Below are 27,215 nucleotides of genomic sequence, written 5' to 3'. Positions count from 1 at the left end.
TCATCACTTTTGAGGTTTAATATGTTTGTCATGCTAATACACATGATAATAATATAATAACGGTTCAGTTATATGAATCATTGTACACATTCATTTAGCCGATTTAGCTGCATTTCCCTACTTGGTCAAGGGTGTCGTCATTTCACATTTTCTTCAAAATGTTGCATATGGATGGGTTAGATTTGTAAATATGTGCATTTTCTACCATCAAGTTTTCTTTTATAAATCCCAACTTTTGTGCGGAAAGTTGCATATGCAGATTTAAAGCATCTTTTTCTGTATATACAAGTTTTATAAATCTGACCCTTGAAGAGAACTTGTGTAGACTTACAGCAAATTTGAACACTGCACAAAGAAAGCAGTCAGACCAGGAATAAAACCATCACCCTTGTGGAAGCAGTGCATTACTGCTAACCACAGCAACAAACAAACAAACAAATAAGTCACAAATAAAACTGATTTCTTTCCTAATTTTTGAATAGGTCCAAACAATCAAGTAAAAATACACAATTGCTAATAAAAAAATTAAGGCAGCCTATCCATTAATTTTACATTTCTTAATCAACCTGTAGGCTTATGCTAAGACGGAGCCTACCATGGCAGCAACAGACAGAACGTAAAAAAAACAAGAAAACTAATGCAATTAGAGGATGAACATGTAATGCACCAACAAAGTCAGAAGCTAAGATTCAAGCCATCTTCTGGAGCTTTGAGGCAGTAGACCTAACTACTGTTCACATTAAAAAGGTACAAAATTTTAGAAATAAAAGACACTCTATGGCAGTGTTAAGTATATTGCTTAGAGCTTTCAAAGAATCCTTGTACATGTTATGCAGCTCTATCCTGTCTGCTGGAGACTGGGAGTGATAAAAATCATGGTTCTGTCACAGCATGTACAGTATATGTTGACAGGTATATAATAATATACTCTCACAAATACTTAATCCATCTCAGAGTCACATATCATCAGAGTCTTTCACTGCAGAAACAACCTCAGACAGAGTGTCAATAAATAACAGATACCACTCATGCACTCGTACACAGCACAAGGCAGAATTACTGATTAAACTAACCTAAATGCGTTTGGGGATTTGGGGTATCACGAGTGTTACTCCACAAAGAAAATGGCCAGGCACAAGATTTGAATACTGGATCAATGAGGCAAAAGCACTAATCACTACACAACCACTCCAAAGTTATATAGGAATAACTGCTATTGTAGAAAAAATAGAATAATAGAAAAAAATTGTTCTAATTAATATAGAAAGAAATTCTGACTGAACACACACAAAGAGTTAAGCAAAACAGTTGTTACACACTGATTGCAAGAGCTAGTGTACAACAGCAGAAAGCAGGCAGGCATGCACAGTATACTTAGACTGGCAGACATCTCTGAATCTTTGTTTTCAGAGCCAAATCAACAAATTACCAATTGGACATCATTAGTGACCGTAATATTAATCACATGGATGATTCCACAGAAGAATAAAATTTATATAAACTCACTTTCAATAGTCTAGTTTAAGAGTTACACAGCTGATGTTTATCTAAGAAAAACTGGCACCAGCCAGAAGCCAACCATAGATGGTGCACCAATTCAAACTTACTGGGCACACATGCATATGTGATAATTAGTTAAACATACAGTATTTGTCTTCAGGATGTGAGAAAAAACTGATGAACATGCAGAAAAACACAAGATCCATGTAGAGAGTGACCAGGCTGAGATTTAAGTCCAGTCTTTTTTAACTATAAGGCAGCAGCATTGACTACTGTGCCAACTTGTTGCCCTTAAATAAAATGTCTGTCTCTCAATATTTCAAAATATATTTTTAAAAACATATTTTTATAACATATTGGTAGTTATTTTAGAACATTGGAACATTAAAACTTTGACAGGAACGGTCTATTCAGCCCAACAAAACTCATCAATAGTAACTTATGAAATTTTGCAAGCAAAAAGCAATAAGTACATTTAAGGGCATTAAATAATAATAATAATAATAATAATAATAATGCTGACTGGGATACCCACCTCATCATAGCATTTTGTATATTGGAATATGGCATTTAATTCTAAACTGAGTCTAGTCAGTATACAATAGTTTGGTGTTTGTGACACATTTTTTTGTCATTGGACAATGGACAAGCCTCCCCACAGGAAAGGCAGAGGCAAAGCCAAACGTCAGTAAATGTGCCAACTCTTGTCCTGCCTGTTTTTCTGTGTCAGCCATCCATCCAGGATTGCCTAACTACATTATAATTCTATCCCACAGAAGCACTAGTAGCAGGGTAGATCTCTAATAACTGCTTACCTTCATTCCAAGTACACAGGGCTCTCTGAACAACCAAAACCAGAAACAAACCCAAACAGGCTTACTTTCTTTCAGTTATTAGGAGTAGAATAGACCTCCAACAGCTGTGGACCCATACAGTAATTCTCATGGAACACATACAATATGGACAATACTGTGTCTATCTCTAGCACCTTTAATATATGGTATAATAATAGAGAAGAAGTAAAACTTTATTCAAAGAACCAAATAGTTTTTCTAAAGTTTGAAATCGTGCACAAATAACATAATATTGGACTTCTGCATATAAGTACTCTTGGTCTCAAATTAACATAATATGTCAATTATTTAAAAAAATAAATACATTTTAACAAATAAGATTGAAATTAAGGGCACCTTTATGTGATGTGTATAAATAAACAGATAAAGTAACTGTTGCATGCAGTATAATTTTGCATTTTAAAGTGCCCACTGATTTGACTTTTTCCAGAAGGTGGCACTGCTGCCCTTGCTTTCCTGATGTAGAGACTGGCGAGTAACAGGAAATTGCGGGAGAGAAAAAACATGAAATGAAAGAAGCTTCTACCAGTGCACATAATAAGCTACCAGTGCACGAGAACATCGTGTTAAACAGGATCATTTACTTGACTGAGGAGAGGCGACCAAATTATGAATGTTGTTGCCAGGAAAATGATTACAAAGCATGAAAAAATGACCTTGAGAAATGATTGAAAGAAAAGAGACAGGAAAATGAAGTGTCTTGCTTTTTTGAGTTCCATTTAGCAAAAGACCTTCATAAAATTCTTACTGAATAGATCAACATCTTGACAATTTGTGTATATGCCAGGACCAAAAAACATCTGTACATAGGCAGAGAAATCATCAAAAGCTTAAATCGAGGTGCTCACGTCACTTGCTGATTTTTGAATAAAATGCAAATAAATAATTGTTTTACAAGCAGTAATGCTAATTAGAATACATAAGAGTTACACAATTTATACTGTATAAATGCTACAGATTTTGGAAAATCTGGCAAAAACACTGAAACCAGCAGGAAATTCATAAAACATGAGGATCCAAGCTACTAAAATCATCTGCCAAGTATGAAAATGTAATAAGGTTTGGGCCATGAGAAAATAAAATGACAATATAATTTCAATTTACCTCTTAATACCAATGAAAGAAACCTTTTCATTGCTAAAATCTAGTATTTCTAGGGTCTATCCCATTCATGCCTGACACTGCACCAAACAACCACCAATCCCTTTCAAGGTGGTAAGACCATATGGAATCCATAAGTGTCTTATTCAGGCTGTCACCTCATCTGAGGCCATATTATAAGGGAAAATAAATAAATTTAGATTCTGAACTGTTAACTCCTCACAAGACAAAAACAAATAAATAGTTCTCCACCATCTCTAGTGAAGTTAGGGACCCTCTAAATATCAGTTGTGAAGACATCTGTAATATAAGGAGTTCTGGCCATATGCATTTGATGACTGTCATACAGACAATCCTAAGATCCCTTCCTCGACAACATTGATGACAAAACTTGTCGAGTAAAAGAACAAGGTCTTCCATGTAATGGAATATATATTGTTGAAAGGTACTAGCAAACCAATAAGATGACAGATGCGGGAGCAACTGAAGAGAAAGCCAGTGTGTGAGACAATGTAGTTGACCTATGTGGAGCAACTTTAAGGTGTCCTCAAAAAGACAAACCATTCGACTACTAAGGAATGACCTAGCAGGTATATCCTCTTCAGAGAAGACAATGTCAAAAGTATTACGTTAGGAAAGGTTCTAATTGTGCAACTTAGGTCACTGTTTTGATTTAAAAAGCTGCAGAGTGGAAAAGTCACAGGCATAGATAATGTGTGGGTCCAGGATTTAAACCCAAAATTCTGGGTCTGAACAGCACTCCCACACATTGTGCCTTCCTGGCTATATTGTTTCATACTAAAGATAGATAGATAGATAGTCCAATTTATCATCCAGCTGCACTCCCAGGTATTTATATGTCTGTACCCTCTGCACACTCCATAGTCACCTCTGATGATCACGGGGTCCAGGAGGGACCTGGGCCTCCTAAAATCCATCACCAGCTCCTTGGTTTTATTCCTTGGTTAATTTCAATTCTCCAAAACAATAACTTTCATTCAAAACTTAGCTAGTAAGCAGCATTTGTTTTTTTTGTAACAATGTTTGTTAGAAAAAAATGTGTTCATTTAACAGAGCAAATATATTATGGGATTTACTTTAAGTGGCATTTTTTGCAATAAAATTCTTGTTGGGCTACATGGACTTGGAAGAGAGACTTGGTCAGAAGCTGCTGAAGAGGGTTTGTGTGTGTGTGTATGTGTGTGTGCATGTGTGTGAATGTGAGTGAATGAATGAAAGAAAGAGGACCAAGTACTTGATGAGACTCATTACTCTGTTTAAATTCATTGATCTAGGTACATGGCCAGAATCAATCTCTGGAAGGATCCTGGATAAGATTGGCTCAGCTTGTGATATTGAGGAACCTGATTACAAATTCTTTTGCCACTTACCCCAAGTTAGAGGCATGAGGCGGCACTGGCAGCATGAATGTGTGATTAGAGGATGCAAAATAAAAAAGTTCATTGGAAATGCACAGAAGGAGCCATGGCAGATCTGTCATGTGAGAGAGTGATGGAGAGACACAGAATTTCACAGCCAGCATATTAGGCTAACAGCATCAGTAATATCCATCCATCCATCCATCCATCCTCTTCCGCTTATCTGAGGTCGGGTCGCGGGGGCAGCAGCTTAAGCAGAGAGGCCCAGACTTCCCTCTCCCTGGCCACTTCTTCCAGCTCTTCGGGAGAATCCCAAGGCGTTCCCAGGCCAGCCGGAGACATAGTCCCTCCAGCGTGTCCTGGGTCTTCCCGGGGCCTCCTCCCGGTTGGACGTGCCCGAACACCTCACCAGGGAGGCGTCCAGGAGGCATCCTGATCAGATGCCCGAGCCACCTCATCTGACTCCTCTCGATACAGAGGAGCAGCAGTTCTACTCTGAGCCTCTCATGGATGACTGAGCTTCTCACCCTATCTTTAAGGGAAAGACCAGACACCCTGCGGAGGAAACTCATTTCAGCCGCTTGTATTCGCGATCTCGTTCTTTCGGTCACTACCCATAGCTCATGACCATAGGTGAGGGTAGGAGCGTAGATCGACTGGTAAATTGAGAGCTTTGCCTTACGGCTCAGCTCCTTTTCACCATGACAGACCGATGCAGAGCCTGCATCAGTGCGGATGCCGCACCAATCCGCCTGTCGATCTCACGCTCCATTCTTCCCTCACTCGTGAACAAGACCCTTAGATACTTGAACTCCTCCACTTGGGGCAGGATCTCTCCCCAACCCTGAGAGGGCACTCCACCCTTTTCGGCTGAGGACCATGGTCTCGGATTTGGAGGTGCTGATTCTCATTCCATCCACTTCACACTCAGCTGCGAACCGATCCAGAGAGCTGAAGATCACGGCCTGATGAAGCAAACAGGACAACATCATCTGCAAAAGCAGTGACCCAATCCTGAGTCCACCAAACCGACCCCTTCAACACCCTGGCTGGCCTAGAAATTCTGTCCATAAAAGTTATGAACAGAATCGGTGACAAAGGGCAGCCCTGGCGGAGTCCAACTCTCACTGGAAACGGGCTGACTTACTGCCGGCAATGCGGACCAAGCTCTGACACGGTTGTACAGGACCGAACAGCTCTTATCAGGGGTCCGGTACCCCATACTCCCGAGCACCCCCACAGGATTCCCGAGGGACACGGTCGAACCCTTTTCCAAGTCCACAAAACACATGTAGACCGGTGGGCAAACTCCCATGCACCCTCCAGGACTCTGCTAAGGGTGAAGAGCTGGTCCACTGTTCCGCGACCAGGACGAAAACCACACTGTTCCTCCTGAATCCGAGGTTCGACTATCCGACGGACCCTCCTCTCCAGAAACCCCGAATATACTTTTCCAGGGAGGCTGAGGAGTGTGATCCCTCTATAGTTGGAACACACCCTCCGGTCCCCTTTTAAAGAGGGGACCACCACCCGGTCTGCCAATCCAGAGGCACTGTCCCGATGTCCATGCGATGTTGCAGAGGCGTGTCAACCAAGACAGTCCTACAACATCCAGAGCCTTAAGGAACTCGGCGATCTCATCCACCCCGGGCCCTGCCACCAAGGAGTTTTTTGACCACCTCGGTGACTTCAGTCCCAGAGATGGGAGAGCCCACCTCAGAGTCCCCAGGCTCTGCTTCCTCATTGGAAGGCATGTTAGTGGGATTGAGGAGGTCTTCGAAGTACTCCCCCACCGACCCATAGCGTCCCGTGTCGAGGTCAGCAGCGCACCATCCCCACCATATACGGTGTTGACACTGCACTGCTTCCCCCTCCTGAGACGCCGGACGGTGGACCAGAATCTCCTGAAGCCGTCCAAAGTCGTTCTCCATGGCCTCTCCAAACTCCTCCCATGCCCGAGTTTTGCCTCAGCAACAACCAAGCCGCGTTCCGCTTGGCCTGCGGTACCTATCAGCTGCCTCCAGAGACCCACAGGACAAAAAGTCCTATAGGACTCCTTCTTCAGCTTGACGGCATCCCTCACCGCGGTGTCCACCAACGGGTTCGGGGATTGCCGCCACGACAGGCACCGACCACCTTGCGGCCACAGCTCCGGTCAGCCGCCTCAACAATAGAGGCACGGAACATGGCCCATTCGGACTCAATGTCCCCACCTCCCTCGGGGCGTGGTTGAAGTTCTGCGGAGGTGGGAGTTGAAGCTACTTCTGACAGGGGACTCTGCCAGCCGTTCCCAGCAGACCCTCACAACACGTTTGGGCCTACCAGGTCTGACCGGCATCTTCCCCACCATCGAAGCCAACTCACCACCAGGTGGTGATCAGTTGACAGCTCCGCCCCTCTCTTCACCCGAGTGTCCAAGACATATGGCCGCAAGTCCGGCGACACACCACAAAGTCGATCATCGACCTGAGGCCTAGGGTGTCCTGGTGCCAAGTGCACATATGAACACCCTTATGCTTGAACATGGTGTTCATTATGGACAATCCATGACGAGCACAGAAGTCCAATAACAAAACACCGCCGGGTTCAGATCGGGGCCATTCCTCCCAATCACGCCCTTCCAGGTCTCACTGTCATTGCCCACGTGAGCATTGAAGTCTCCCAGCAAAACGAGGGAATCCCAGAAGGTATGCCCTCTAGCACCCCTCCAGAGACTCCAAAAGGGTGGATACTCCAAACTGCTGTTCGGCGATACGCACAAACAACAGTCAGGACCCTTCCCCACCCGGGCGGAGGGAGGCCACCCTCTCGTCCACCCGGGTAAACCCCAATGCACAGGCTCCAAGTCAGGGGGCAATAAGTATTCCCACACCTGCTTCTGCGCCTCTCACCGGGGGCAACTCCAGAGTGGTAGAGTCCAGCCCCTCTCAAGGAGATTGGTTCCAGAGTCCAAGCTGTGCGTCGAGGTGAGTCCGACTATATCTAGCGGAACCTCTCGACCTCATGCACTAGCTCAGGCTCCTTCCCCTTCAGAGAGGTGACATTCCACGTCCCAAGAGCCAGTTTCTGTAGCCGAGGATCAGACCGCCAAGGTCCCCGCCTTCGGCCACCACCCAACTCACACTGCACCCAACCTCCTTGGCCCCTCCCATAGGTGGTGAGCCCATGGGAGGAGGACCCACGTTACCTCTTCGGCTGTGCCCGCCGAGCCCCATGGGTGCAGGCCCGGCCACCAGGCGCGCCATCGAGCCCCACCTCCAGGCCTGGCTCCAGAGGGGGGCCCGGTGACCCGCAAGGGAAAACGTCGTCCAAGGTTTTTGTTCTTCATCGGAGGTTTGTTGAACCGCTCTTTGTCTCATCCCTCACCTAGGACCAGTTTGCCTTGGGTGGCCCTACAAGGGGCATAAAGCCCCGGACAACATAGCTCCTAGGATCATTGGGACACGCAAACCCCTCCACCATGATAAGGTGACGGTTCAAAGAGTATAAGTAATACCACAAGCTAAAACAGTCTAGAAAATATTACACAAAATGAAGATCTATCAACATATTACTTTGTCATACAGTACAACCATCAAATGTCAGTATTAAAATATATTTCAGCATCAACATCAAATACTCAAGCATAAAACTACAAATGAATACTCACAAATTTCCACCTTTTGATTGCTAGCAAAGTACTAAATCGAATTATGTATAAGTAATTGATGTGATTCATGATAATGATTGCAAGTACTCTCAAATAGAGAGTATGCACATTTTACAAAAGAGTGTTACGAAAGAGAAAAAAAACAATGGGTCACTTAAAAGGGATCCATCCTTCACCCCCTAAGGCAGAATTGATGAGCTCAGGCTGCACATGAGCACACATGAGAAAAGGTATGAAAATAACTCTATAGAGCCCAAGGGCCTGTCCATGCAACCCAGAAACAGGCTAGCAGCGGCAGTTACAAAGAAATTTTTCACATACTCCAAAAATAAATATTTTTCTAGACAATAAATTTTATTGAGTATTTTCATTATAAAAATTGAATAATGACAGCTAAATAGAGTTTGCTATAAACATTTTAATAATATGCTAGATTATTGAGGAACATGTACTAATTTTTAAATTTTTGCAACAATAGAATCATCTGCTTGGAGATCGGTCTAGTGCCCTATTTGACCTAAATGCAGAGACACCTGTGTTTATTATTTACAGTATTTACTTGTCCACCCTTAGCTTTACCATACGGTACAAGAGGTTTATAGGTCACTGTCTCAATAGGCTTGTAATTCTTGGGCCTTATTTAATGTAGCTCTAAGGTATAATGATGCAATGTCTCTGAAGCACATAAAGTGCCTGTGATGCACAGATGATTTGTGTATTTGAGTGTCTCATACAGAACATGTTTAACTTATCCTCAACAGGGTCCATCCTTGTTGTCACTAGCAACTGTGCTGAGAGTTATGAAATGCTAGGTTTACTGTGAAAAGCTGGCAGTCACACACATCTCATGGCTCATTAATTCAATTTAAAAAGTGATAGTTTTTGGTATAAATTCATTCCATGTTCAGCATAAACAGATATATTTTATTGTATTATCACTGTACTCCAAATGCTCCATTTAATACCTCACATAAACAGCAAGAATTTAACCTCTACTCAATACTTTTATGTGCTATGCACAATTCGGAAGTTTGTCTGAACATCTGTCTTTGTTAAAATCTACTCCAGCTTAATTAAAGGATATGTGTCTGTGTATCAGTGTGCCCATGGCTATGTAGTAATAAAATGCACTGCATTTTTCATTCCAACAGACAGCACATCACAAACAGTACCACTTCTTTTATGAATCCCATACTAAATGGCTTATAACAGAGACATATGCATTGGATTTGCCATTCCAACAGATGTTTTTTGCTACAAATGTTTGTGATGTACCATCTGTTTCAATGACAATAGATGAATTTAATTAATGCATGCATTACAAAATTCATTCCAGTAGACCGTGCACTGTACACGTTAATGCCGAGGTCTACATTGATTTCTTTTAACCCATCTTACAAAGGTAGCATAGCTAGTGTACTAGTGTACATCTAAAAGAATGTCAGAGTTTTGTCTACATATGACGATAATTCACTTTTTAAATATTCACTAACAAACATTGATGAAATTAAAAAAAAAGCAGTTAACAAAATATAAACGTTAATTTCCATTAATGGGTACCTTGGTCACACTAGAAACAACTGTGCTATGAAATAGTATTGTCCCTCTTCCTGAATTATTTTATTATTTTTGACATTCATTTTTTTCATGTCTGTAACCAACTAACTGACATTCAGTGAAAAGGTATTTTCCCTCAGTAAAAGCAACTCAATTAGAATGATAGTGTGAGTTGAATGAACAATGTTAAGCTTGACTACAGATTTCATTAGACATTGGCTGTACACCACATTCAGTGAATTTTTATGTGCTTTAATAACCCAGGTACTCAAAAATCTGGTGTCAAAAATGCCACGAATACCCATATTAGAGAAACCAGATTAACACAACAAGATTTTTCATCAAGTAACACGTAGATGTGGCCATATAAACCGTTAACTTTTTTGCAGTTAATGATTTAGTAATCTGCGTATCTCCTTTGCATTATGTTAACCTGTGCATGTCTTTGCTTCACACACTCATCCAGTAGCCACAGATAGAAAACAGAAGAAGCATCCATAAGGATGCATTTCCTCAGGCAAATAGACAGGCAATCTGGTTGAAAAAATCTTTCTCAATATTTCAAAAATTGCTAAATTATGTTGATGAGCTGAATGTATAGTGCTAAGCTCAGAAGAACAATCTCAGGAGACATAGGCTCATGTTTATTTTCGAATTCGCAGCGTGTTTAAATTTTTTTAGTACATTTTTAGTACATTTAGTACATTTTTATGACATCAGTGTGTTTTGCCAAAGAAGAACTCCATAAGTGAACTCACACTTGTAAACAGAGGATTTTAAGAAACCGGGAATATGCTGTAACCAGGTTACTCCACCAATCCCAATATTGTAAGTGCATGTAACCACATTCATTGAGAAGTGGCCATATGAAATGTATCAGTGACGGTTTGTAATGCGGGGTGCTGGGGCACCGTCCAATATTTTAAAAAATCTACTTAAATTAATTAGGTAATGCAAAATAATCATGAAATAAATTTGCTTGTTTACACAACATTCCTGGTGTCATTGTATGTTAACATCCATTATAAATCAGTTCTGACTTCCATCCATCCATTATCCAACCCGCTATATCCTAACTGCAGGGTAATTGGGTTCTGCTGGAGCCAATCCCAGCCAACACAGGGCGCAAGGCAGGAAACAAACCCTGGGCAGGGCGCCAGCCCACCGCAGCGGTTCTGACTTGTATTTGTTTAATCTCTGTATGAACACCTATGTTTCCTGAGTGAAGGGCATCGGCCAAATGAAAGCGTATGTAAGTCCTTGATCTTTGGGCAAGCTGGTGATCTGAGGCTGTCCTTTAATTGGTTGCTTTCAGAATTTTCCAGGGACACAGCTCTCTGCGCTTGGATACTCCCACATTTATTGGCAGCAAACTAGTATTGCTTTTGTTTTTTTCATCTAATGTGATTGGAAAATCATCGACACAATAGTTCATGTTCATATCAATGATTCACAGTTCAGCCCCGCCATTTACATGGCTACAGATGAGCGAGTGCGACTTTAGGTAGATGGCCATTTTAAGTGGAACTTCAGAAATCAAAGAAAATTAGGTCAATTCTTTAATGAAACAGCTCTTCATGAATCGTTCACTTGAAGATATAAAGAAGATAAAGAGCTTAGACCACACCGACCTGACTTAAGAATTCCACAATAGGCAAGTGATGGAGGATGAGCTTACACATGGACTTTATACCACACTAACTCTACAGATGGTCTAGACCTGTTTGAAAGGAATAAGGTTGTACCTGGAGAAGCTGGCATAAAAGCAGCTCCACAATCGTCATTTCAGATATGTCTCCATCTGCCCTGGATGTGTGGTCACCAATATGCTTCCAGGGCTGGTGGATAGTGGGCATAAAGTTGCCTCTGAGACAGAGAAGGGAGGGTAAGGGGCAAAGCAGCTTGGTCATGCCACCATTGTGGTAACTAGGTGCCGTCTCTGCAAATCCTGATCTCATAGCTCCTTTTTTACTGGCATCTCCAGTTGTCCGGTTGGGCAGCTCAGCAAGTGTATGAGATATACTATATATGTAGATAGATGGATTGACAGAAGCCTGCTCAGCACCTGTATTGTATTATATGTATTAGAAATAAGCCTGGCAAACTTGCATAGGACTGGGCAGAATGGAGCATGTGTAGAATAAAATAGGCTGGGAATGACTCTGAGGGTGTGTTAAATGATACACTGGGATAAAAGACTTTGAAAAAATCAGAGGAGTAGTGATTGTATGATGTGGCTTTATGGAATACAGTGGACATGGCCAAGGACTGACACTCTATTAGCAGAGGCAGAATAAGATTTAGATTAGATTTAGGCTATGGATGTGTTATTGGGCAGACAGAAGTACACGTTTTTGAAAGATTACAGAGGTGGTGGGAGAACAGGAAACTAGGCAAGTTGGCAGAGGATTGGGCAATTTAGAGATAGGTGTAGTATAAAATTTCAGTGGCAGGTGCACCAGTTCCTTTCCACATCTGCACAGAATGTTATGGGAAGAATAAGAGGACTGTGGACGGCACGGATTGATGTTTGGGAGCACAGTAGAAATGGGAAAGCTAGAATCAGATTGTTCAGCATGGTGGCAAGGGTATAATACATTTAAGCCTGAATTTGTCTTATGGATCTGGTACTGGACAGGCTACGGTGTGCATTGACACTACGATTAGGACCACGAGAGGATGTGGAATGACCGGGCAGATAGATAGATAGATAGATAGATAGATAGATAGATAGATAGATAGATAGATAGATAGATAGATAGATAGATAGATAGATAGATAGATAGATAGATAGATAGATAGATAGATAGATAGATAGATACCATAAGTGCTGCTACAGTTTGTCCCCCCAAAAACTACACCCCAACCAATTTTCCTTCACCTGACACCACTGAAATGTATATCTCACACTGCTTTATTTTGAACTGTGTATATTCATTATATGGGATATTGTTTTGACATGTGTTTTACTGTATATATTGTACTAAGGGTGGTAATTTGCAAATATTTTATTCTTTAATGCAACTGCATTTTATATTTGCTCCTTTAACATAACTTTATTGATTATCCTACATAGGTCAACAACTGCTAAAGGGTGGAAAGATGGCAAGTTGTCATTTTGTCAGTGAAAGTTTCTAAACGTAAATCTAACTTTCATGTATTGGTGGGAAAATGATGATAAATGCATTTTTCCCTACACAGTGAACACCAGAAGGTGCAGCTGAGATGGTCAGTGGAAGCTGGTCAGTGGAAGAACACAAAAAAATTACCTGATCTAAATATTTTGATTACTGTTATATCATCAGATAGAAACACAAGGATATGAAGGTTATGGATCCATCCTCCTGAGTGCCAAGAATGCAGGGTGGTAGTAACATTGGACTGATGTGATATAGATTTTTATGGTACATTTTTCTCCCTTGATATGATTAGAACAACATTAGAATGCCACAGGCTGTCTGAAAAATGACTGAAGAATAATGGCACAACCTTCCAATCTCTGAGAAGGATTCAGCAGAATTCCTGCATCTATGAATGAGCATCAGCAGGATAAGCTCAAGAATGTGCCTAGAAACATAATACTGAATCCAGCTTAAGGAAGCAGCTTTTGGACAAGACTGAGTCACACATTTGAAGTAAAGATCCACCGATATCAGCATAACACATGGGAATCAATTTGGGCTACATCCCTCAACTGCATATTGAACACAATGTTGACTCCAACATTCAACAAATTCAGGATCAAGTAAAGGACCAGCCCATTGTCATGTAGGTTTACCAAATGATTACATTAATATGTTATTGTCACATACAGTAAAGATAAGAAAGATAAAGTGAAAGAAAGTTTTATCTACCCTTAAAAATGCATCCAGTGCTCCATTTTCCATATACTCTGTAATGATCATGACAGGTCTGCTTCGGGTTACAACACCCTCTAGCCGTAACACATTTGGGTGGTCAAACTGCCCCATGGTGATGGCTTCATTTAGGAATGAACGCTTCTCTGTGTCGGAGCAGCCAGACCTTAAGGTTTTAATAGCAACAGTTATTTCTCGCTTTCCAATGGGCTTCAGTCGTCCCCTACACACCTCTCCAAATTCACCTGTTGGAAAAGTCAGGATGACTATGCTATACTTTAGAAATTGCACCAAGGGCTCAGGAAAGGCACAAAAATAAGAACTGATTATCACCTGCTCCTATAACTTCTTCAATTTTGACATGAGCAGGATCTATTTCACGAGTAAACTCACGGACAGCATCATTTGGATCTTCATAGGTTGAGGGATCAACATAGTATTTGACTCCACCTATTTTAAATAAATGAGAATATAAAAACCATGACTAGATGATGGACAAAAATCATAAAATAAACAAGTTAAAACAGTGTCATTACCTCTTGTACTTATATATCTTTGTAGTCGGTCACTGTAGGGACTTTCCCTGCGCTTACTGAAAGAAGAAAAAGAAATAAAGATAAGATATCCAGAAAAATGGCAGACTACACATTCTTCTACCCTTTCTTCTTACCTTCGGACCAGAGTGATGAAGATCAGTATAACTCCTACCAGCAGAAAAGCCATCCCACCCATCACTGACCCAATCAAAAGGGGTAGTCGGTTTTGAACTGCTTCAGCTCGTTCTTCTGTAAAATTAAGATGGAGAGAAAAGATGGTTAAAAAAACCCAGTATGTCAGCTGCAAAGCACACAAAGAGAAGGGAATGCTAGCTGACATTAGCTGTTGCATATCCACTTTGAGGCTTGACATTATCTCTAAAGCATTTTTTCTTGTATATTTAATCCACTTTTAATATTTTTTGTACTCTATACACAAACTGGATGTCATATTTTCGTATGGGGCACAGAAAAGCAAATAGATGGACATGAATCTGCAGCCTTTAAGACACAGAAGATGAAAGGAATTGTCCTGCTTGTTGAAGAACAAGTCATGCTCTACTTCAAACTTGAACCATTTATCTGCTTTATTTTTTCCAGAGTTTTCAAAATCAATAAAAATGAAAATGTACTTGTGAAATTACTTGTCCACTTAGTACAAATCTCTAAAAAGGGAAGTTATTGAAATATGTCCCTCACCTTCCATTAAAGTCTGGAAATAGAGTTTTCCACTGTATGGGCCAAAGCCCATTTCATTTCTCGCTCGGATCTGGAAAGCATAAATGGTCCCTGAGATGAGCCCATGAACAGTAGCCACATTTGTCTCACTGGTGAGTAACACTGAACTTTCTTCATCCCCTGACTGACAAAGAAAGAAAGAAATAAGTAGAGAGAGAGATTTTTAATATTTTTAATGTAAATTGGTTTGAAATCTCCCATTTTTCACATAATCAATCACACTTATAGAAACTACATCATTATAGTTGTCCCAGCACTGTTGCTTACTTCTGACCAAAATGGTTCTGCAGTGTTTCTTTAATACACAAAGTTAATCTCCTTTGAAAAGTTGAGTTGTTTAAGAGAACAGAGAACACCTTGCTCATCTAAAAGGGAGAGAGCCATGGACAACACAGTTAAAAGTTAGCTTTAAATGAAGCAGACTGACATGCAGATGGTAAGACAACATGGATTAAACAGAAGTGTCCCAAGCAATATGAATATCTAACAACAAAGAGCAGATGATAACCATAATAAAAAAGAAAGAGCTCTTTACAAACAGACATCAATATCAAAAAATAGTTGACTGTTGATATCCCATGGTACGTGGCCATGGATACATGATACAGTACATGCCACTATACTGTATAAGATGGCAATATGTTATCATTGACATTCAAGTTTGTTGATATTAAAGGGTTTCAGAAGTGTTCCAAATTTTGTTTTACATAGATCTGGGTCAAGGGTATATTGTACCCCCTAGGCAAGTGCGCAAAAAGAAACATTCAAAAGAGAGTCCACCTTTTAGATCCACATGGTCAGATCCATAAATAAAATTGACAAAAATTGTCCCCATAATCACATATGAAATCAGCAAGCCTTTGTCCCCTTTCGAGAGTGATGTCCCCACATTCACATATGAAACAATGTTTTGCCACTTTTCAGAAATGCCCTAGGTTGTACCTACTTGGCCTATGACTAGAGATAGCCCTGAGGATATGTATTAGAGTCGGCAAAAATCCTATTGTTCCTTCAGGTTTGACCTCTGCCTGCCCAAGGTTTAATTTTCATCTTCTGGTTGTTTTTCCTGCCCTAAAGGCCTGCTGTTTTTATAGGTCTGTAAAGTTCTTCAGAGAAAGTCCTATGTTTGTGTATAGAAAAGAATTAGTTTAAGAACAAGATGTATTTTTTTGTGGGAAGCTGAAGACTCCAGTACTGGACATGTCCGCTTTCTTTTAGTATTTTCTTTACCATGAAAGGAAGGGAGCCATGTAGTTCAGTTGGCTGGAATTGCTTTACTTGGATTGCTGCAACTGGCAGATTTATGTTTGCTGCACTTTTAATCATTCCGAGTGAATCAGGCAAAATCATTGCTGTTTTGCTTTCAATATCTATGGTATGCTCTCCTTGCAGTGACAGAGAGCAGTACTAATTAATTAAGGTGAAGTATGAGAGTCGGGGGCAGAAATAGTCATGCAAAATCTTGGTAATAGAAAAGAACTCTTCAGATGTGTAATGTAAACAACAAAATAAGTTCATTTAATTCTACTAGTTATACTGATGACTTAAAACTAGTATTAAAATCATTATAAATTCAGCAAAGTTCACATTAAACAAAGTTAACAAGAATCTTGAGGCACAGTGATTAGGGTTGCCCCACATTTTTAGGATCACAAAAAGTAATTTCTGAATTTTGTGTGGATTTTGTATTTGTTTCCTTTGTTTGTGTGGAATTTCTACTCTGGGTAGACTGAGAGATGCAAAGTTAGGTTAATTGGCAATTGTAAACTGGCTCAGTATGACAGAGTGTGGGAATTTACATGAGTATACCCTATGATAAAGTAGCACTCCTACCAAGACTGGTTTAGGCACCATTTCTCTGTGAACCTAAAATTAATCTATAGGTTAGAAAATGAGTTGATGGGTTGCATTTTTTGCTTGTGCCATGTAAAGAAATGGTGTCACATTTGTTATGCATCTGGTCATTGCTGCTGGAATAAATTTGATTTACTAAATTCCTGATTTGATTCAGCAATAACCTAGAATGTAAAGTGAAAACATATATATTGAAAAAGCAGCATAAAGAAAGACCCAGTACTTAACTCACAATATACCCATCTACTTTAATACATAGTGTTCTTGTCTAAGTAAGAATGTCATAATTTTTAGCTTATATATATTTGAGGTTAACTTACAAGTGATAATACGTTCAGTAAAAAACTAAGCCTTATTCAATATATCAGTACACAAGAGAACGTTATGATAGATGGGTCTCAGAAACAAACTAAAATTAATTTTATTTTAACCAATAAACATTTTATTCTTTTCAAAGTCTTACAGTAAAAAAGCACTGTAATGAATATATCTAACCTTGTCAAAATATCGAAGCTGATAGTCCAGAATCTCTCCATTGGGCTCATCTGGCTGTGGCCATGAAAGGGTGATTGAGTCTGGAGTGCGGCTCACCTGGTGCATCATTGGAACTTGTGAAGGCACTGCAGTAAGAAAGACAATGTTGGCATCTTTTTAAGTATGGGCGGTTTTAAACATATTTAAGCTCATGATTTTACACCCATTACAGGGTCAACTTTTAACTGAAGTATATTTGGAATACTTTATTAAAATATCAAATTTAGTTTGTTTTTAACAAAGCTGTTATTACACATCATGTTCTGTTTTTGTTATACACTCTGCGTGTATTGTCATTTACTTAAAAATACGTTAGACCAGAAAGGAAAGATATACCGTATATTTTCACACAAAGCACCCTTCAAATCACCCAAGCTCAGGATACTGAAGAAATGTACAAATGCAATACAGTTACAATGAAACATCATGTAATACATAAGGTGTAAGCACAAATAATTATGTATATGGTCAATTAACTCTGCAGCCAAAAATGTGAAATATCCTTTCAGCCCGATTTTTATTTTATTAGAAATATTTAGAAACTTTATTTCTTTTAGTTTCACATCAGTGAATTAAATACACTTCCAAACTATGGTTCCAGGAGAGATTGTACTGTATAGAGAAAGGTGCAACACACCACAACAGTGCAAAGTTGCTAAATCAAATACATTCTAATAATGTAGGCAACAACCTGAGCTCCATATTCATTGTCAGCCCCATCTACGGCAAAAGCCAAATAATTAAACATTCGTAGAATGATAACCAGAGTTTCCAGCTTTAGAATTCTGTTTTTAATGACACAGCAAACTATATCAGCAGTTCACTTTACAAATCAGGGAGAGTCATGCACAAGCAATGCAATGTCTGTTCTCACCAGAAGAGGGCAATACATGCCTTTGAAAAAGACATTATAGCCTCTTTTTTATTATTTTAATATAGTTAAGACGGAATTCTAACAAAAGAAGGGGACTACTGTCTGGTGTGTTTTTGAACCTCTCTAACAAAGTTGTCAAGAGCAGTAATAGACATTTGTTCAAAAGCCATTTTTCACGGTTCCACGCCACCAAACTTTTTTTTTTTTAATTTATACACATTAGCACATGGCACAAGCAGGTCAATGCATATGATGAAAGCAATAGTAAGTCATGGAATCACTTCATAAATACAAAGCTGGCAGCCTTTCATAGGATAAAAGGCCTCTTCTTATAATTAAGTTCTCAAGAGTTGGTGGGGGAGGAGGGCCCGTCAGTCAAACACCGTGACTTGCAAAGAACATTTCAGCAATAGAGCTTCCTTTGGAAGTGGTAGCCTTTCATCTACTGAGCAAGGCTGTCTGGGGCAGTTTGCCTTTTATCCCTGATTGGATTTTTGCTTTTTCTTTCTGCATAGCATTTTAATGTATAATAACGCACAGGTCTTCGTTTTTTGTATCTTCATATAAGTCATGTAAATGGGAAAGATGATTTTTCAAAGGCTAAGTCAGGATACTTCTTTTCATCAGTTTCTTTTTGTAAAGGATGTTAGGGTTTGGATTAACCTAGCTAATATTTTATTTAAACCTAACACTATCAAACGTCCTCGGTTCTATTAATGATCTTGCAAGACTGGAGTTTACTACAGCATCATTGGGTGCAAAGCAGGAACCAATCCTCATGCCAGTGGGGTTAATTAAAAATTGCTAATCAATCTACATGAACACACTTAGGAGAATGTGCAAAATCCCCACAGACAATAACCAAGCTAGAGATTTAAAACAAGAATGCTGGAACCACGAGGCAGCAGTACTGAACACTCCACCACTGTGATGACAACCTATATTATATTATATTATATTATATTATATTATATTATATTATATTATATTATATTATATTATATTATATTATATTTCTACAGCATCAAACTCAAATAGAGAAGAAATATTTTATAGGACCTGCATTAATTTGCTATTTTATGAGAGTCTATATATATATAAAGAGATTATCACTGACATTGTGAATGATACCAGCACTTACTGTCATCATTTTGAATGGTGTGGGCTTTTTTTAAAGGGAAATATGTGTTTTTTTTATTTTAGGCCACCTTTTAAAAAATGTGAAAATTGATCTAAATCAGACCCTTTTGTGTTATAGTCCCAGGGATCGCGATTCAATTCCCAATTCAGCCCACTATCTATATATATTCTGCACAATTGTCTGATGTTAGCATGGATTTCCTCTGTGTATTGCAGCTGTTTCCAAATGATTACAAGGAAAATTAATTGTGACCCTAAAATGGCCTGGTAAGAGTATGTATGGGTGTCACCTATTATGTAAAGTTTTAGGTTTGCTTCTTGCTTTGTACCTGAAAAGCAAATTCAGAAAGTGATTAAATGGAAAAAAAATCTAAGGAGAGTCTAATTTGAGCTGCTTATTCTTTGTGACTGAGAGGTGGGAGCAATGAATACCACAGACAAAACTGCTATTGCCCTCTATGTTGCCCTGCAATTATAAGAACATAAGAAAGAGAGAAAACCATTTGTTCTATAGAAGCTCTGCCTGTATTGGTCCTGGTCTGTGAGCTTTGGTGAATTATTTGTTCAGTTTCCGCATATTTTATTTGCTGTCTGAATGATCTTTTGTCTCACATCAAAGACAATCATTCATTGAGGAATGTAATTTAGCTTTACTTAAAACTGTGTTCAATGCAGGTCTTCATAAATGAGAGAAAGATACTGCATATAGGTTGGATATGAACAGTGATACTAGGACTAAATTGATCATTATCATATTCAAAGTAATATTTGTGAAGCTACATTACAAGAAACAGGAAACAGACAAGGTGTTTATTGTTGAGCTTTTACTGTACAATAGACTCATTTCAACTGTTTAGACAAGTAAAATAAAGATTTCGTACATGTTGTTAGAATGCGAAATTACAGTAATTGAACTGATTTTGTTTCAGGTTCTCTCTCTGCAAGTAATTTCACAGAATGGTTTCTTCAATCTCCCGATATTTCATTACTTTTAAAGAATAGTTTACAGCAAGATATTAATGATTAGTGAAACCGTGAAATAAACACATTTGCTAAACCTAATACTTTGCTATAATATACTTTTGTGTTTCCACGGTGATGTCTTGGCTTATTTTCAACTGCTGAATTTTTATTTTTAACTATCTTTCTTGGTAGTTTTACTGAATTGATCAACTGTTATACAGCACTATCGACAGCATGCACTATTACAATGAGCTTCAAAAGGTTAACAGATTGCAGCAAACAATACAACAATTCAAACAGAACATTAAAAAGAAAAAAAAGACAATGTATTAATCTCTATAACATTTCCAAGCTTATTGAAAAGGATTTTTTTTCCTTTATATGAATTATATTTACTGTGACTACAGTATATGTTCAAGGAAATAGTCACAGCTAAGCCCTGTAAATACAAAGCAAATCTTCTATAAAAAGCTGATTGTGGAAAAAAGAAAATTAGTTTCCCGAAAAGAAGAATGGGGAAAAAAATCTCTACACAGATGCTGGAAAAAGTGGACATAACTACTTAGGTATTAAACCAATTTAGTGAATAATGGAACCAACCTTACACTAAGTTAAAACAATTAAAAGAGTTTGGTATTTCAGAAAGGTGTGGGTCTTGCACGCATTTTGTAGTCGTGTGTGTTTTCTGAAAAATGCAATACAATAAACCTTCTATTCTTCTCCTGCACCTACCTTTCCATTACAAGTTTTCATATCAGACAAAAGGCCATAATGGCACACAGAGCTCAAGCACTGGATAGATCAACAGTCCTTCTGAAGGCATACGGCCACACTCACTGGCACCAGGCCATGTAACCTAACTACATGCCCTTGGACCGTGGGAATAAACCGCGTCCCCAGAGAAAACCCACATGGACATAACTTGAACAAGCAAATGTCACACAGAAAACACGTCAGCAGGGAATTCTAGACTCACTGGTTGTGGGGTTGTCTCACTCTAATTCTCAGGGTTTATAGTGACTTCTATTCTTTGTTACATCCAAGCTCGTATCCAGAGATTGAGCAGAGCTCTCTAATTGTTTATATAATTCAAACTTTAACTATACTTTTTATTATTTGATTTTGTGTTTGTTAGATTTTTTTAATCTTCTGTCATTTTTATTCAAAATACAATTATGGAATTTAAAAATGATCATTAAAAATGTATACTTTATTTATAATATTTATTTTCTAAGCCAGAGTTATGCCATTAGATACCATGTAAATGCAGGTAGTGTATTAAATAGATTAGTATTTTATCAGTCATCATGGCATTTCTGCTCTTTTTATTAGCTGATTTAATTATTTGTGTTTTATAAGAGCATAAAGTGATGGTTTTCAGAAGTGAAAGTAGTTAAACAACACTTTAATAATGTTAACTTTGATGGTCATTCAAGCCTTTCCAACCTCCAAGTATCTCCACTATTCCCTAAATTAAGTGTTCCAATAGGTGTACAGAGTCAGTACTGTAGAGGGCACCCTTGCAATCACCAAATCCACTGTCAAATGATAGTCAGTACAATTATTTCTTCAATGCTGATAAGCTAACAGAAAAAAAATCAGTGTCAATGAGACTGACCTTCTTATTACATAGAAAAAACAAACAAACAATCTCTGGAATAACTATTGAGTACAAGTTAAAGTTCACCCTTGATCAAGACATCTAGTTCCAGAACTAATGAATAAAGTGCATAAAAGCAAATCTAACTTTATCTGGCCAGTATTTTTCAACCTTCGCATTTTTCAATGATCCATACAAGTTCAAGTTCCTTCAACTCCAGAGAAGTTATTTCCAATGTCCTAAAAGGCAGCTTCTATTGTCAAGGTCTAATATGTCTGATTCCACCCCATTTGAGCTTCCCACGTGACTAGTATATCACTACCTACCAAAAAGGTATTGAGGATATGCTGGAAATGATTAGCAGCTGCCTTTGTTCAGGATGTGTTTGACTCTTACCCCATAAGATTTTCTCCTGCATTTTGAGACAGGTCGTCTATATGAGATCTGAATATATCCAGTTCAAGCCCTCAGATGTGGAGTGGGCTACAAGAAGCTATGGCCAAAAGGTTGTATGTGTTTGTTATAGTGGCAAACATAGGTCCTGTTGCTAGTAAAAGAAGATTTCAAGCTGAAGTAAAAGACCTTCCAAGCACTGCTAACAGAAGAACTATCAGACTTGTACAAGAGGTACAGCAGGTTCAAAAGGTAAAAATTTCAGCAATAACTGAAGAGAAGGCATGTGAGGGGAGAATTAGATGAGGACATGGAGAAGAACAAGAGAACAGGAGGTTTCTAGGCAGGCTTGCTGGACTCATTTTTTGTGATAGGATGAGGAACTCAGTGATACAGGAGGACATTAGATTGAAACTCTAAAACATTGAGAGGAGCAAAATGCTGTGGTCTGGACATGTAGTTAGAATGTCTCCTACCAGACTCTTGCCATGCATGGTTAATTATTGTTTTGTATGTGCTGGCTGTATTGGTGCATATTTAGTTGAATGTAGCAAGTGCCTTAAATAACATTGTGACAGTTTGGTCATTTAAGACAGAGATGTGCATGCTCATAGGGATTTCTAATCTGGCCCTGTGTGTGTGTGTGTGTGTTGGCCCTGAATTGCACTACCACTTTGTCTGTGCACAGTTTTTGTTTTGGGTCCAATGTTGACAGGATAGGTTGTTGCCCACAACATTTCTGAATTGGATTAAGTAGTTAAGGATGTGATGTTAATATCAAGTTTCTGTAATAAAAGTGTACCATCACATGCTGAAAGATAATTTGCAAAAATACACTCAAACATATACACACAAAATGAATGACTTATGAAAAATATAAAACCAACATTCTGGACTGAACAGAGTTTATTGAACATTAACATTATACAAAGTTCGGCTTTATGTAATTGCTTTTAAATCTTATATAGCTGAGCAGAATATGGTGATGAACAAGTTGACAGATGTCCCCTTGGACTATGATGTTTGCTGATGACATTGTGATCTGTTGCAAGAGTAGGGAGCAGGTTGAGGAGACCCTGGAGAGGTGGAGATATGCTCTAGAGAGGAGAGGAATGAAGGTCAGTAGGAACAAGACACAATACATATGTGTAAATCAGATTTAGGTCAATGGAATGGTGAGGATACAGGGAGTAGAGTTGGCGAAGGTGGATGAGTTTAAATACATGGGATCAACAGTACAGAGTAGTGGAAGAGAGGTAAAAAAAGAGAGTGTAGGCAGGGGGGAATGGGTGGAGAAGAGTGTCGGGAGTGATTTGTGACAGATGACTATCAGCAAGAGTGAAAGGGAAGGTCTACAGGACGATAGTGAGACCAGCTTTATTTTGTGGGTTTGAGACAGTGGCACTGACCAGAAAGTAGAAGAAAGAGCTGGATCTGGCAGAGTTAAAGATACTAAAATTTGCATTAGGTATAATGAGTATGGAAAGGATTAGAAATGAGTACATTAGAGGGTTGGCTCAGGTTGAACAGTTGGGAGACAAAGTCAGAGAGGCGAGATTGCGTTGGTTTGGACATGTGCAGAGGAGAGATGCTGGGTATACTGGGAAAAGGATGTTAAAAATAGAGCTGCCAGGCAAGAGGAAAAGAGGAAGGCCTAAGAGAAGGTTTATTGATGTGGTGAGAAAGGACATGCAGGTGATGGGTGTGACAGAGCAAGATGTAGAGGACTGGAAGATATGGAAAAAGATGATCTGCTGTGGCAACCCCTAATGGGAGCAGCCAAAAGAAGAAGAATATATGTACCTACAGTATATATGTTAAACCAGTGATAAAAATCAGAAAATCTTGATGTACTACTTAAAATTAAAATTGGAGATAATTAAATTTACACTGCAAATTTCATTTAGAATCTGGCAGACATTATCAAATTTGTACTCCACTAATCGGATTTGATAAAAAAAAATGTTAATCTTTTAGTCAATATTGCTGAATAATTACTTCATATTAGCTCTTTCCCATTTTTGTTCTCTCTTTTGAATGGTTGGGGAAGCAGCTTACTTAACCAAGTTTGTACTCATCTATAATATAAAAGTCTTTTGTTTAAAATAAACTAAACATTTATGTATTGTTGCATACATTTCAGCATACTGATCCATATGTGGGTAACACATAACATAAACCATCATATTCTGGCATGACATAAGAAAATAAAACGTTTCAAGAAAAGACAATTTAGTCCATCAAAACACATTTGGTAATCCAATAGCTAAGTTGTCTTCATAACTCATTTACATTTTTTTTAATTGTCAAGGTTTTTTCTGCAGAAACATGATTAAATAGTTTGTTTCTAATTTCCATGACCCTTTTTAGAAAGAAGTGCCTCCTGGCTTATGTATTAAATGCCCTTCTCTCAGATTTCCTACAGAGGTTCACTATTTAATAGAAAGAAATCAGAAGGATCATTTGTATCAGTGTCTTAGCATTAGGATCTCATATAGGTTTTCCTCCTCAAGACAAAAGATTCTTATTTCCATTACAATCAGAGCATCAGAAGTATCAGTATTCACTTTGTTGCCCTGCTCTTCACAATGTAACTGTGTTGCAATATCTATCTATCTATCTATCCCATAGAGATGCACTTACAGTAAGGTTAATAAACAAATGAGTAGGGCGCAGCATCTGCAATAGCATATGCCATTCAACACTGACTCCAGTCTAGAAAAGCTCACTTCCCCAATGACCCAGAAAAAAGCACTTACAAAATGGATAACTGTTTTACATGTGCAATAATACAAATATGGAGATGCTAATGTAATAGCAGCTCACAGACACAAACACAGACAGATGAGAAAGGTTAGCTGACTACCTGCTTGGCTGGTACTGACATTGATGTTGAGGTATTTTGGTGGCAGAGGGCTCAACGTGCTCACACCATTCAAAGACTGCACCTGTGGGACATTGATTGAGATTAAGGGTTGTTTGACATACTGAATTGCTCTGTGCAGTTGTAAATGATAATTTATAAGCCTTCCCATAAAGCAAAACAGACCATTTATAAACCATTGTGCACATGCTTAGAAGTCTGCTTATTTTGTTGTGTGATTAACCAAAAGGATATTGCAAGTCCTTCTTAGAGCTTTACTGTGCACGTGGTAGTAGTATCTAGTACATTATGTACAGTTATCATTTTTTAAATAAAATCATTTTCCTACCTGAAAGATGTAATGGATCCTTGGCAGCAGATTTGACACTTTAACCCGAGTCTGAGAAAGGCCCTGCTGGCTTGGTTCAAATATGATGCCTTCAGTACATCGAAGGCAAACAGGTGGAGGAGCATTTGAACCTGGTGGAGCAGCAGGGGGGCACACTTTACACAGAACATTGTAACGAATGTCATTTCGGCCCCCTAAATCAGATGGTGCCCTCCAACGTAGTATTAGACTGGAGCCTTCATTTTCCCAGTAGAGGTCACGAGGAGCAGAAGGAGGAGCTGGAAGAAAATGGTGTAAGTCACACAAGAACAGGGGCTAAATGTTATAGACAGGAACTATAACAATAGGAAAAACTGGCAGGGGAGATAGCTTACCAGTGCATGGTGCATCAGGCTTATCATCAGGACTGCGGTAGAAGCCCGATCGACAGTCACATTTGGCAGCACCATCTGTAGTAGTCCGGCTTTGGTTGGGGCAAGGAGTACAACTTGAGGCTCCAACCTCAAACTTGAAGTGACCCAAGGCACAAGCTGGGATAGAGAATTTAAAATAGAAAATGCAATTTGTTTACTTTTCAATGTCTGATCAATTCCATTTCTCTGTTCAAACTTGTCCAGTTTAATACAGCTTTAAGACATCTTTGAGCCCCCTCTCTTAGCCTAACGCTCCCTCTTTTCTCCAGCATTTCCACCCACCTTTGCTAAACTTTGAAGATTTAAGTGTCGTTGTGGTAGTGGATAGAGACAAAGAGAAAATGAGCAATAACCAATGTAGAAATAGGGAAAGCAGTTTGAGTAGCCTGGATTAATTTGCTTGGAGACACTGTGAATCTGGGTCATTGATCTAAAATGCCGAGTATCACGTCACAACTAAGTTGTATCTGCATGAGCAATCCCCATCCCCCATCTTGTGCTGCCCTACTCTTTCACTGTCTCTCACCTTCCATTTTTGCCCTAAATGCTGCCCAAATTCCTTTTTCAATTTTCTAAATTCACACCTTCTCTCCTCTCTTTCAGGCACAAATCCCTCTGTCACAGTGCCCCCCTCCACCCCTTCCGCATCCTCACAGCACACTCTCTTTCTCTTGGCTGTGGAATTGTAGGCAGAAACCAGAAAATCAAAGGAGAAAGGAGAAACATGCAATCAAAGTATACTCATCAGGGGATAAAGAGAGAGGCAAAGAGAGAAAGAGATACCACATTGAAGAAAGACGGGGGGTATCTAAACACACAGAAAGAGAGCAAATGAAAGATCCGGAGCCATGACACATTCAGAGCAGAGTGATGGAATGGGAAGCTGAGCGTAAACAACGCAGTACATCCTTAGGAAATAAGAAGAATAAAAAGAGAGAAAGAAAAGCCTGACAAGTGCAATGACAGTCGCCGAGGTGAAATCAACACGAGAAAGTAGCAACGGAGAAGAAAGTGATCGTAGACCCATCACCCGACAGCCATTGTGATTCAGTCATATAATG

The 27,215-nt window shown here is 39.2% G+C and overlaps 1 protein-coding gene across 1 annotated transcript in view; it reads right to left on the bottom strand.

The window, feature by feature from the left end:
* Positions 1 to 27,215, bottom strand: part of ephb6 (eph receptor B6) — a 149,869-nt gene that overhangs the window by 25,198 nt on the left and 97,456 nt on the right. The window contains exons 6-14 of the mRNA XM_039763745.1: positions 26,116 to 26,271; positions 25,742 to 26,019; positions 25,396 to 25,477; positions 17,521 to 17,645; positions 15,133 to 15,295; positions 14,568 to 14,682; positions 14,434 to 14,489; positions 14,231 to 14,347; positions 13,895 to 14,142 (exon numbers count right to left, since the gene is read on the bottom strand). Coding sequence (XP_039619679.1) covers positions 13,895 to 14,142; positions 14,231 to 14,347; positions 14,434 to 14,489; positions 14,568 to 14,682; positions 15,133 to 15,295; positions 17,521 to 17,645; positions 25,396 to 25,477; positions 25,742 to 26,019; positions 26,116 to 26,271 — 1,340 coding nt within the window. The remainder of the gene's footprint in view (positions 1 to 13,894; positions 14,143 to 14,230; positions 14,348 to 14,433; positions 14,490 to 14,567; positions 14,683 to 15,132; positions 15,296 to 17,520; positions 17,646 to 25,395; positions 25,478 to 25,741; positions 26,020 to 26,115; positions 26,272 to 27,215) is intronic.

The sequence above is a fragment of the Polypterus senegalus genome, chromosome 9 (assembly GCF_016835505.1).
Source record: "Polypterus senegalus isolate Bchr_013 chromosome 9, ASM1683550v1, whole genome shotgun sequence".
NCBI classification, from domain to species: domain Eukaryota; kingdom Metazoa; phylum Chordata; class Cladistia; order Polypteriformes; family Polypteridae; genus Polypterus; species Polypterus senegalus.
Note: the sequence above shows the minus strand (reverse complement) of the source record. Positions and strands in the feature narration are given on the sequence as shown.